Raw genomic sequence first — 12,535 nt, forward strand, 5'->3', positions numbered from 1 at the left:
AAAATTTGACCGACTTGTGAGAGTCGCAGCTCTTACCTGCTCGGCTACTCTTGCCGATCTGTTGATTCGAATACGATTCTTCTAATAAAGCAAAAGTTTAAACAGTAACGAAGAAGATGCTTTACTGTAAGAACTTGTCCACAATTACAGGTTGACAAGGAAGATTTCTGAAGTAGGTTGTATGGCCAAAGTGAATTCTCGCAAATGTTTCGATCTGCCTCAGTCCCGTTGGGAGCGCAAATGGCAGAAATTTGATTGTGATTTTGTTTCACGCAACTTTCACTGACGTACTGCTGGGAATTGTTTCGGAAAATAAATTTCAAAACTGAGTGCCTTTAGTTTTTCTCATTTCTTCCTGAATTGAGCTTTGGCTTTTGCATATATAAGAATAACATATGAGTATGTGTGGTCAAGACATCTTTTAAAGCGATATTGTTTAAATAGCTCTTGAACGGGTGTATGCATGCAAGGATGAGCAACCGTGTGTATTGATATAGACATCATGTTTTTCAATTCAGAAATAACTCATTTTGTCTAAGAAAAATGAATTTTTTTTTTGCCGGACTAACAGAGGAATTGTTGGAGCTGTTATGATTGAGAAATAGTCACTGTCGTGCAGAACAACAGAAATAGACCACGAAACGCAGAAAAAAGGGGCGACGGACAAGAACAAAAATGCGATGAGTTGAAAACCGTGCTCATCGCCTTCATTTGAAATGCAGAGACCATTTTGGATGAAGGCAACAATTGTTTCTTGTCGAGGCCCATACGACGTTCCGACTGTTCAATCGTCATATATAATGCAATGTGAAACGAATTATAAAGTTGTCGCTAGGGAAGCAATTGCGACGGTGGGATATGAATTGAAAGCGCATTTATTTATATCGCTACGACCTGTACGTTTAAATTTAAGTTTATTCCGTTGCGAGGGATTTTGGATTTTATAAAAACGCCCACTCGTTATTTTCAATATGAATATTTGCTGGGGCTACTTCATGAACTTGTACAAGTATGAAAATAATATTAATAGTTTCCTGCTTTTTTCCTCCATACGATATCGAATCGACATATGGCTGTATCTTGCTATCAAATTTCGTGCATAAGGTGCTAATTGCTCCGGTCCTTATTTCTCTTATTATTATTATTATTATTATTATTGTATACTCAAGCTTCACATTGAATGAAAGAAGACTAATAATAACTGTCAAGTTTCTGACGAAAAGCAACAAACAATCGATTCCTGTCTGTGAGTGTATATACTTTGTGCAGTTTTTTAATTTTAAGCATTTTGTTTTTTTTTCTTAAAGGCCTACGTAAATTTTATACATAATGTTTTGTTTTTTTAACTGTTAACGATAGGCAGTATTGCTTGTTTGCTTTATGCAGTCAAAAGAAGAAAAGCGCCATCTAGAAATGAAAATAAGATATTTTTTTTTTATCATTTACCCTGCACTGCTAAATTTGGCTCATCTTCAGTCATCACCATGAAATGCGAGCATACTAAGTTTTTTAGATGACTTGTGATTTCTTAAAAGAAGTAAAAAGACAGCGAATCAGATAAATTAAACCAAGATGATTGTTAGCAGTTATGTTTGAAATAATTGAAAATCGAATCGAATTAGGAAAATAGATTAAACTTCGATAAACAATCATTTCTATGCTCTTCTGTGTACCTTGTCATCACAAAATGAATTATTTATATAAAACGGTAAAGGGAAAATAAGCAACTCATACAGCGGTAAACATTTGCCTAAAGAGACCGGAATGATCCCCATTTTAAGTAAAGGTGTCAGTGAACGTTAGGTATCTAAAATGCGACCCGACTTCATATTATAATTGCTTTCGATATCATTTTTGTTTGGATGCATGAAATGGACGATCGCTTGTTGGTCATTGATTACGCAAACGTTTAAGTTTAAGTCTTTCCCAGTGCGCTTCTTTTCACGAACTTGGCAAAGAATCATGACAAATGTAGGGAAATGCGCCGTTTGCGGTACGTACGCCTCACTGAAATGTATAGCTTGCAAAAAGGTATACTACTGCGGTAAGGAGCATCAAAAAATTCATTGGAAGAAGGGTCACAAATCCGACTGTAAATGCTATGAGGTAATTGTTCATACATTTATGTTCATTCTCGTTATCTTTATTAAATGGAAATTTTTGAATAAAATTGAAAATTCGTTAGATCGCGTCAAACGAACTGTTGGGGCGTCATTTGCGCGCTACGAGAGATATTAAATGCGGCGAAATTATTATGCAAGAATTGCCATTGATTTATGGACCCAAAGTAGCAAGCGCACCATTGTGCCTGGGCTGTCATAGTAAATTACCGATCCCTGATAATAATTATTATAAATGCCGTAAATGCGCGTGGCCTTTATGTGGTCCGGATTGTGAAAGTCGTGAAGATCATATTGATGAGTGCGAATTAATGTCCTCACGTAATTTCACTGCCAAAATTGATTATATCCCAAGCAAACAAGAAATGGGCAAAAAAGAATCTGCTTACTGTGTGATCCTACCCTTACGGTGTCTTCTTCTTAAACATAAAAGTCCAGAGGCATTTAAGAAATTGCTAAACCTTGAAGATCATTTGCAGGAGCGTATTGATACACCTTTATATAAAGTTCTGAAAGCCAACCTTGTAACATTTATCAAGATTATATTGGGTATGAATGAATGGAGCGAAGAGGATATTTTACGTGTGGCTGCCATATTGGATACAAACGCATTCGAAGTTCGACAACCTGCCAAAGAAAGAAAAGTGCGGGCTGTGTATCCCATGGCTGCTATGTTTTCGCATAACTGCATTTCAAATGCACGCCCTGCCTTTAACGAATTAATGCAAATAGTATGCATAGCCAAAACTGAAATTGCTAAAGGGGATGTAATATCTATTTCATACACCCAGCCGCTAAAGAGCACTTTAATGCGTCGTCTACATCTCGCTCAGGCTAAATGCTTTGACTGCGTCTGCAATAGATGTAAAGATCCTACGGAACTTGGCATTTTCGCGGGTGCAATACTATGCAGCAGATGTAAAGTTGGAAAGGTTTGCATACCCGGAGGCACTTCATATTATCAAGCTTTCAAAGAATAGTTTTTTCTCCCGGAAATTTCAGATTATCTCTACGAATCCTTTGGACAATTCAGCCGTTTGGCAATGCCAGTTGTGTCCACACAAGTTATCTGCAAAGCAAATTAATTTGGGTAATGCTGCTTTGCAGGAGGAACTTAATTCATTAAATAAAAGTTCACCTCGATTTTTAGAAGAGTTCCTGCTAAGATATCGCGATACTTTACATGAAAAGAATACACATGTTTTACAAGTAAAATATGCGCTTATTCAACTCTACGGTAATATCTCCGGTTTTTATTTGCATGGTAAGCATAATTTTACTTATTCAGCTAATATATATATAGTGGATTTTGTTCAATAAGAAATGAATGATGCTGCAATTAAACGAAAAATCGAATTGTGCCTAGAATTACTAGAGGTCGCCGATGTAATTGACGCTGGCTGGAGTATTTTCAGAGGTAATATACTAATGGATCTGCAGGAAGCTTCAGTAATGCAAGCGAAGAACGAATATCTAAATGGGCTTCTAACTCGTGAAGCTGTCCAAGTACAGTCAATTTTTCGATTAACTGTATTTATTTTTGAAAAAAATATATTTTTTAGGAAAAACTTGCAGAAGCTATGCAATTATTAAATGAGGCCATGAATATTATGAAAGTAAATTCGGACGTAGAGTCGCTCTCCTTCGAACGTATACAGCGCTTAGCCAAAGAATTGGACGTGGATATTTGAAGACAGCTATAATTCATTTTCGATCGTCTAAAAGTGTTTTAATAAGTACTTAAAACAACTCTACACGTAAAATTATCCGCACTATTTTGCGCTCTGTTGTTCGCAAATGCTAATGAACAGAACTGTGGAATGACTGAAATGGCTACAAATTTTTCGAATTGTTTTAATTCCATTATGTTCTTTCATTGGTTTTGTTTGCTTGCTAAATATTTTAAACAAAATTTTTCCGCAAGTAAATTATTTATTATTTATTTGTAAACCGTAATTAAAGTACAATTCTTTTCAAATTTTTGCCTTTAAATATAAATCAAATATGTTTTCCTCCGATAAATAAAATAATCGTTGCATAGAGTTGTAATTTTCGAATCTATTCTTTTAGTTTTATATTAGCTTAAATCTTAAATTCTGCAACTTGTATATAATGCGTCCTTCAACTTATTCAGTTTATATGTAATGTGCACTTCAACTTGTTTCGCAATATTTTTTAAGCATTCCTACACGACACCAAAAACAGGATATATCTATTTCGTCATAATCACTCTATATAGAAGAAAAAAAATCTAATATTAGAGAGCCTATTACTTGAATAATAAATTTATGTATACGGAGGCAGCAGTAGTTATAATCTTGAAACTTACAAAATTTTTTCGTATTTCAAAATTTAATTTCTTTGTTTGTAGACTTTCATTTCCTACGTACATCATATATGTTTAATGAATGCTAATACTTGTTATACTTGAATTTATAATGGTATAGAATTAAGCAAATGTCTAGTATTCTTAAATCTGTATGCAAACATTTCATGAGAACTTAGTTTCCGTACAATAAAACCGACTTAGAACTTCGAAATTAACGCAATCTCTACACGAAACAGTAAATGATAAAAGTGAAATTTTTGCTGGCAAGCATTGTTACTTGGCATCACTCACACAGCTGGTAGTTTTGACTTTGAGAGATAATACTCGTATGTGTAGAAAAATATATATTAAGCTGAAGCAATTATAGAAAACAGTAACTGAAACACAACAATTATTACTTTTGCTCTCATCTGAAAATAAAACAAATAAATTGTGAATTTGTTAAATTATGGCGAATATAACAGCAGCGGTTATAGCGAACCGCAATAAAAAGCATTTTCTTGGCGTGCCAGCTCCCTTAGGTTATGTTGCCGGCGTAGGTCGTGGGTAGGTATAGATCAGTCATGTGCGATGTATGAATAATCGACGTACCCCTTTTAGAGCCACTGGATTTACTACTCGATCTGATATTGGTCCAGCACGAGATGCGAATGACGTATCTGATGATCGCCACGCACCACCTGCCTCAAAACGTAAGAAAAAGGATGAAGAAGAAGAGGAGGATGAAGATTTGAATGATTCGAATTATGACGAGTTCTCTGGCTACAGTGGGTCATTATTTTCAAAAGATCCTTACGATAAAGACGACGAAGAAGCGGATGCCATTTACGATTCTATTGACAAGCGTATGGATGAAAAGCGTAAAGAGTATAGAGATCGTAGGCTAAGAGAAGATTTGGAACGATATCGCCAAGAGAGGTAATCCAATCCGTATATATTGTATAAATGGGAGCTTATAAGATTTTAATAAGAAAAAGTTCTATGATTTCTTCTGAATCATGTAAATACTTCGGTTTTCATTCTATTTAGACCAAAAATTCAGCAACAATTCTCGGATTTGAAAAGATCGTTAGCCACGGTAACTGCGGAAGAATGGTCTAATATCCCCGAAGTGGGCGACAGTCGTAATCGTAAACAGCGTAATCCCCGAGCAGAAAAATTTACACCTCTACCAGATAGTGTATTGGTTCATAATTTGGGCGGAGAAACAACTTCAGCCATAAACCCCTCGTCAGGATTAGCATCAATGGTTCCTGGAGTAGCTACGCCTGGTATGTTAACGCCTACTGGAGACTTAGATCTGCGTAAAATTGGCCAAGCCCGGAACACGTTAATGAATGTGAAGTTATCTCAAGTATCTGATTCAGTCACTGGTCAGACAGTGGTTGATCCTAAAGGATATCTTACTGACTTGCAAAGCATGATTCCTACGTATGGAGGAGATATTAACGATATAAAGAAAGCTCGTTTGCTCTTAAAGAGTGTTAGAGAAACTAACCCTAATCATCCACCTGCGTGGATTGCCTCCGCCCGTTTGGAAGAAGTCACAGGAAAAGTGCAAATAGCTCGTAATTTGATAATGCGGGGTTGTGAGATGAATCCCCAGTCTGAGGACCTTTGGTTAGAAGCAGCACGTCTGCAGCCAATCGAAACTGCTAAAGCGGTGATTGCTCAAGCTGCACGACATATTCCCACTTCTGTGCGCATTTGGATCAAGGCTGCAGATTTGGAAATGGAAGTTAAAGCAAAGCGGAGAGTTTATCGAAAAGCTTTGGAACACATACCCAATTCAGTTCGTTTATGGAAAGCAGCCGTAGAACTAGAAAATCCAGACGATGCTCGAATTTTATTGTCTCGAGCCGTCGAGTGCTGCAACACTAGCGTAGAATTATGGCTAGCTTTAGCAAGACTTGAAACATATGATAACGCTAGAAAAGTTTTGAACAAAGCTCGAGAAAATATTCCGACTGATCGCCAAATATGGACTACTGCTGCGAAATTAGAAGAAGCTAACAACAATATTCACATGGTTGAGAAAATTATTGATCGCTCGCTTACTTCTCTGGCAGCCAACGGTGTTGAAATCAACAGGGAGCATTGGTTCCAGGAGGCAATAGAAGCAGAAAAATCTGGAGCAGTACGTTGTTGTCAGGCCATTATTAAGGCAGTCATAGGGATAGGTGTAGAAGAGGAAGATCGTAAACAAACGTGGATGGACGATGCGGAATATGTAAGTAAAGAGTTCTATAACAGTTGCAGATTTAAATTGATTCGAAAATTAATAACAATATTGCTTGTTGGTTTCATTCGGTCGTAGTTTTATCATCTCGCTAGAGTTCATTAATTCTTTAGAACAAAATTTTCTCCAAGAGTTTTTTTTTTTTGTTACAAGAATTTTAGCGAGTCTTTAATCATAAGTCTAACGTTGGAAGCGAATACAATTCTCTTTGTTTCCTTATTTCTTCCAGTGTGCGAAAGAAAATGCCTTTGAATGTGCGCGTGCTGTTTACGCTCACGCTTTACAAATTTTTCCATCCAAGAAAAGCATTTGGTTGAGAGCCGCCTATTTTGAAAAAAATCATGGTGCACGCGAATCTCTAGAAGCGTTACTGCAAAAAGCTGTAGCACATTGCCCGAAATCGGAAGTATTATGGCTGATGGGAGCCAAGTCGAAATGGTTAGCTGGGGATGTACCTGCTGCTCGAGGAATACTTTCGTTAGCCTTCAAAGCCAATCCCAATTCGGAAGATATTTGGCTAGCAGCTGTCAAATTAGAATCAGAAAATTCTGAGTATGAGAGGGCTCGCCGCTTGCTAGCTAAAGCGCGTGGATCGGCTCCAACTCCTCGTGTTATGATGAAATCCGCACGCTTAGAGTGGGCTCTTGATCGATTAAGTGACGCCTTGCGATTATTAGACGAAGCTGTTGAAGTTTTTCCTGAGTTTTCTAAACTATGGATGATGAAAGGACAAATTGAATATCAGCAGAAGCGCATCGAAGAAGCCAGTCAAACTTACAATCAAGGCATAAAAAAGTGTCCGTCTTCAGTTCCGTTATGGTTACTTTCAGCTAACTTGGAAGAAAATCGGGGTGCTCTAACTAAGTCACGGTCTATTTTAGAAAGGGGTCGCTTGCGCAATCCAAAAACACCTAAGCTATGGTTAGAGGCTATCCGTGTAGAACTGCGTGCAGGCCTTAAGGAGATTGCGGGCACTATGATGGCGCGAGCGCTTCAAGAGTGTCCTAACTCTGGCGAGTTGTGGGCTGAAGCAATTTTCATGGAATCTAAACCATCAAGAAAAACAAAATCTGTAGATGCTCTCAAACGATGTGAACATGACCCGCACGTGCTTTTGGCCGTATCAAAATTATTTTGGTCTGAACATAAATTTTCAAAATGTCGGGATTGGTTTAATCGAACGGTAAGTATACGTTCATAATTATGCATACCCATTAGATAACAGTTTTATAACTTACTGTAGGTGAAAATTGATCCTGATTTGGGAGACGCTTGGACTTATTTCTATAAATTCGAACTGCTCCATGGTAGTGAAACTCAACAAAAAGAGGTATTGGAGCGTTGTATTGCAGCCGAACCGAAGCACGGTGAAGTTTGGTGTACGGTCAGCAAAAATATTAAGAATTGGTGCTTTAAAACTCCTGACGTTTTAAAAGCTGCGATCAAGGAGCTTGCTATACCCATATAAGATTTCTTTCAAGTTACTTAAAAAAAAAAGAAGAAAACTCATTCTTGGCATTACCAATTGTAATTAAGAAATAATTTTTAAAACAATTTCGATGGGTTGTTAAAGAAGTGCATGTTTCTTAAGTTTTTTAAGCAAATTTGCCAAAAGTTACTTTCCGTGATGTAAAAAACCCCAATATCAAATATGAATTTAATATTACAAAAAAGCGTCAAATTAACGATTTTTTTTTAAAGATAAGTATTCGTTTTTCGAGAATTCATCTTCAGAATACATTTTCAAAGATAGAAGGTGAACTAAATGTTGACCTTAAAAGATCTGCTGAAGACCATGTCAAGATTAAAAATGAAGAGCGACATTGGAAGTGACCGCATCCATGCTATACAATTATAGTAAAGTATTCGTTAATTTTATGTGCATGTATTAGTAAATTATTACTTCTGCGTACGTATTTATATATTAACTATTTGTAAATATCTTCAAATACATCATAAATAAATTCACAGCGTCATCTCTTACAAGCTACTAGCTATTAAACCATTAAAAATTGTCGAACATTTTCAATTTACTTGATGTTGCAAGCAAATTGCAGAAATTGCACGAAATTTTAATATTTAATAATTTCTATATATTATATCATTAGCTTTTGACAGGTTAGTTATATGTTCTTGACCAGCCTGACGCCCTTTTTTTTTCCTAAATTTAAAAACGCTCAGGTCATGAAAATGAAGCGAAACTTGAAACTTAAAATTCAATTGTGAATTGAATGTAATCGGGCCATGTAAGTGCCTACAAAACAAAACAAAACTAATAAACTAATTAACGAAATTATATTGACTTGTGGTGTGTATGGTGGAGCGTGTAGAGTGATGAGCAAAAAACCCCCACTCTTGCTTTTATAAACGGAGGTGTTCTTAGCTTGTGTTGTGTTGTGGGCGGGTCCGTTGACTGGTTTCGTCGACTCTCGCCTGTTGACTATTGCGAACAGAAGAATATTTGTGACATAAATCAACAGAAAATGACAGTTCACGGAAGGACACGGAAATATAGCTACATGGACTCAGTATTTAATACTGATGGCGAATATATATATATATACTTAAGAGGGTCCGTGAAGCCTGCATGTTGCAGACAGCAGTCGATTGTTTTTGTCTTCGTACAAGTACTGTAGGATCGCCTATAGAATGTACGTGCAAATTTTTATAGGTTAAGAGTAATGAGTAAAAAAAAAAAAATTTTTTTTTTTTTTTACTTTCAATTCATGACATAGTAGGCGTGTCCTCCGATACATTTGGCCCGGCCCAACTTCAATGTCGACCTGCGTGTAACAACTTTCAATATTCTTGCCAAAAAGGAAGCCAATAGTTTGAGCCAATGGCTGAGCTTTTTGCGGTCAAATGGTCACCTTAACCACCGACAGCACACTTATAACGCGATTCAGGATTTGATGATGATCAAGAACATATATATAGTTTACGGGGTCTCCGAAACTTGCATCTGAGTATTGCAATCGCTTTCTATATGTGAAGTAAGGAGTGCTTGATAATTAGCTCAGCACAAAGTATGAGAACGCTGAGTAACATGCCGAACGTGAACATGACCAGAGCATATCGGCATTCTGTTATTCCCACAGAAATGAAACCGCCTACACCACCTTCACATTTAGGTTTTTGAGGAAACCATTTCCGTTCTTCGCGATTCATGAGACCTATTTCACGTTGCCAGCGTAACCTGCAAAAGAAAGGGGTTCAATTTGAAAGCTACTATTGAAAAAAAAAAAAAAAATTAAATGAAATGAGTACTGACTGGCGACGAAAGAGTTCTTTATATGGGAAATTTTTCCGTGTAGGAATGGCGATAATTGGTAATTGAAAAGCTTCCAATTCTTTGAGTCCACATTTTTCCGGCTCATTGAATGTGTCACTAATTATTTGATATCCGGCCTGTAATTCGACTTGATAAGCAAAAAGACCCGTTCGCACTTTTTCCATTCCCACCATAGGGCGTATATATATATTTTCTCCTTTGGAAGCGATTTTTTTATGGTACAAAAGGTTGGTAACAGGATCAGTCGACTCCTGATTATGTAAACATTAATTACTTAATTAACGTTTTCGTTAGAGCGGTTGGAATGGGAAGTTTCTACTCACATTGAAATATATTTTGTTATATACGGTGTCCTGCACGCCAATTTCCAAAGGAGATTGGGTTAAATCGTGGAGCGATTTTATGGCCTCGGAGGGGCTTTGTAAGAGGGCCACAATATTCGCTGAAAATGAGGTAAACAAAAACAAATTGGCGACAAATGTTGTAAAGATGACAATACGGCAAGATCGATTCGTCACGTTTAAATAGAACCCCTGTTGGCACATCGCGCCCCATACAAAAACCGCACAGTCCCAATAATCCATATTATGTTTGTAGGGGGAAAACATTAGTTCAAGGATAAAAACTAAAATTGTGAAAACTATCAGAATGACCAACGCAATCCAAACATCATTTTCGAATGGCATGGCAAATATATTGGCGACTGCGGACAGAGAAGGCTGGCGAAACATGATGCCTGCTCGAATACGATATGTTTCGGCTATAAAGTCGCAAAGTGCAATACGATCAAGACGCATGAAAATGGCCAATTGACCAAAGTCTAGCTCGTAACGCTGAAAGCGTCCCATTAGACCATCAAAAGAACCGTTCGGCTGATGCCAGCCATAATTATCCATTTGATGGGTATTGAAGCTGTAAGTGATTTCAAAAATGGCGTCTTGTATAAGATAATGCATACACGTTGTTGTGTAGTAGCGAGCTTACTGCATATTTAATTTGTTGGCCAATTCTAATGTTAAGCGATTGTTAACTTTAGATATTGTATCGATGTGGCGCAGAGATAGGTCTTCTATATTTGTAAACATGTCGGGAAATGCTATCACCAAGCCGGTATTAAAAGTAATATTCTCTAAATTTTCACGATATGAAATGGCTGATCCGAACTTCTGAAGATCGCCAATCATTTGCCGCGAGTGAGAAAAATTCCTGCTGATTGGTAATTGCTTTGCGGCCTTAAAACTCGCCACTTTAAATATATCCGTGAGTATAAATGATTTGAAAGGCAATACGGCAAGGATTCGAACTTCGCTGTCGGGTGGTATAAATATGTCTGCGTCTTCCAAGGCCGCCACATCGCCACTGTCTTGCGTTACTAACAACCAAAAACGATTAGTTGTAAAATAATTATGCTCAGAGGCAGCTGACCAACGTAGTACGTTGAGACCGCATTCGCTATTAAAGTTTGCCAAAAGAATACCAACTTTAAAGGATAATGCTTTCATTTGAAATTTCAAAGGACGTCTGGTAGCGTTATCGGTGCGAAATGAATTACTTGGGCCATAAATAGGTGCGGCGGGTGCGTCTTTCAGGTAATCCCGGCCGAACCAAACATGTACAGAGAAATCTTGTGCCATCAGGTAAGTCGTCAGAGCATCGGTTGATAAATTTAAAGAATCTAGAAAAAGGAATGCTTAGGTTACGATAAAATTTATATAAAATTCTTTTCAAAAACACAATAATTGCATGGGCAGATAATCAGATCAATGCTTCGCACATTCTGATATCGATAGAAAGCAGTCAATATCTCGTACAATAACGCTGGGTCTTTAGCTTGCGGTAGTGCGTTTACGGAGTTCGATGGACTGCAAATAACGGCAGAATTGAAAGTCAACCATATTATCATTGTTACCGTTAATAGTTTCATTATGAAATTGTTTTTTTATTTTTTTTTTTGTATTATTGGTTGTTCTTTCCGTTATTCTAATGCAGTCCCTATCCGTATCCCAGTCAAAGTTATTTGAAATAAGCTTTTATTTGGATTGTTTTACTGTCTAACGAGGATAGGAAAATCCATGCATACAAAGATGTGTGCGTGCATTTCTGATGCTTTATTAGGAAAAATTGTTCAAATTAATTCATTTTGATTTCTAATTGAATTCAGATAATTGCTCTTTGCATGCAACTTGCAATCGAGGCAAAATCAAATTCACTTAATATGTGCTTAGATAAGTGTAGGCGACAGGTGTTTGTAACGATTTCTAATAGAATTTTACAAAATAATTCATTGGCATTGTAAAGCATTAAGTAGAAATGGATCTCTGATCTATGTTTAAAGGACACCTGCACTCTTATTATACCCATCACGGAAGGATGAGAAGTATATTCATTTTGTCAAAACGTTTGCAACGCCCAGAAGGACGCATCAGAGACCCCACAAAGTATATACATATACATATATATATATATATATCTGCATCAAATTCTTAATCGATTTAAGCATGTCCCTCTGTCCGTTTATGTAATGTCTGTTGTAAATATTCCTCTGGCCGTAAAAA

At 37.0% G+C, this 12,535-nt stretch overlaps 3 protein-coding genes across 3 annotated transcripts; 2 read left to right on the top strand and 1 right to left on the bottom strand.

Moving 5' to 3' along the window:
- The first annotated feature begins 1,818 nt into the window (after window positions 1–1,818).
- On the top strand, window positions 1,819–4,085 carry LOC119631338 (SET domain-containing protein SmydA-8). The gene is made up of 5 exons (XM_038023456.1): window positions 1,819–2,106; window positions 2,186–3,052; window positions 3,123–3,384; window positions 3,442–3,626; window positions 3,683–4,085. Exons 1-5 carry the CDS (start codon window positions 1,867–1,869, stop codon window positions 3,809–3,811), a joined length of 1,683 nt encoding a protein of 560 aa, XP_037879384.1. The 5' UTR covers window positions 1,819–1,866; the 3' UTR covers window positions 3,812–4,085.
- Window positions 4,086–4,759: 674 nt separating this feature from the next.
- On the top strand, window positions 4,760–8,730 carry LOC119632053 (pre-mRNA-processing factor 6). Its single transcript, XM_038024743.1, has 5 exons — window positions 4,760–4,995; window positions 5,050–5,367; window positions 5,479–6,679; window positions 6,918–7,871; window positions 7,932–8,730. Exons 1-5 carry the CDS (start codon window positions 4,898–4,900, stop codon window positions 8,154–8,156), a joined length of 2,796 nt encoding a protein of 931 aa, XP_037880671.1. The 5' UTR covers window positions 4,760–4,897; the 3' UTR covers window positions 8,157–8,730.
- Window positions 8,731–9,415: 685 nt separating this feature from the next.
- Window positions 9,416–11,891, bottom strand: LOC119645275 (glutamate receptor ionotropic, kainate 2). The gene is made up of 5 exons (XM_038045391.1): window positions 11,715–11,891; window positions 10,965–11,655; window positions 10,304–10,892; window positions 9,960–10,231; window positions 9,416–9,884 (listed from the first exon to the last, which is right to left on the bottom strand). The coding sequence occupies exons 1-5, from the start codon at window positions 11,881–11,883 to the stop codon at window positions 9,671–9,673; spliced, it is 1,935 nt and encodes a 644-aa protein (XP_037901319.1). The 5' UTR covers window positions 11,884–11,891; the 3' UTR covers window positions 9,416–9,670.
- Window positions 11,892–12,535: the final 644 nt, after the last annotated feature.

Source organism: Glossina fuscipes, unplaced genomic scaffold (assembly GCF_014805625.2).
Source record: "Glossina fuscipes isolate IAEA_lab_2018 unplaced genomic scaffold, Yale_Gfus_2 1, whole genome shotgun sequence".
Lineage (NCBI taxonomy): Eukaryota > Metazoa > Arthropoda > Insecta > Diptera > Glossinidae > Glossina > Glossina fuscipes.

What these genes read in the sequence shown, in the direction of transcription:
- LOC119631338 (XM_038023456.1), top strand. Translation starts at nt 1,867, where the DNA reads ATGAAATGGACGATCGCTTGTTGGTCATTGATTACGCAAACGTTTAAG. An exon ending in GCAGATGTAAAGTTGGAAAG is followed by an intron (nt 3,053 to 3,122) that starts GTTTGCATACCC and finishes CGGAAATTTCAG; the next exon opens with ATTATCTCTACGAATCCTTT. An exon ending in TAACTCGTGAAGCTGTCCAA is followed by an intron (nt 3,627 to 3,682) that starts GTACAGTCAATT and finishes TATATTTTTTAG; the next exon opens with GAAAAACTTGCAGAAGCTAT.
- LOC119632053 (XM_038024743.1), top strand. Translation starts at nt 4,898, where the DNA reads ATGGCGAATATAACAGCAGCGGTTATAGCGAACCGCAATAAAAAGCAT. An exon ending in GGATGGACGATGCGGAATAT is followed by an intron (nt 6,680 to 6,917) that starts GTAAGTAAAGAG and finishes TATTTCTTCCAG; the next exon opens with TGTGCGAAAGAAAATGCCTT. An exon ending in GGGATTGGTTTAATCGAACG is followed by an intron (nt 7,872 to 7,931) that starts GTAAGTATACGT and finishes AACTTACTGTAG; the next exon opens with GTGAAAATTGATCCTGATTT.
- LOC119645275 (XM_038045391.1), bottom strand. Translation starts at nt 11,883, where the DNA reads ATGATAATATGGTTGACTTTCAATTCTGCCGTTATTTGCAGTCCATCG. An exon ending in GCCAACAAATTAAATATGCA is followed by an intron (nt 10,893 to 10,964) that starts GTAAGCTCGCTA and finishes AATCACTTACAG; the next exon opens with CTTCAATACCCATCAAATGG. An exon ending in AAAGAACTCTTTCGTCGCCA is followed by an intron (nt 9,885 to 9,959) that starts GTCAGTACTCAT and finishes TTTCTTTTGCAG; the next exon opens with GTTACGCTGGCAACGTGAAA.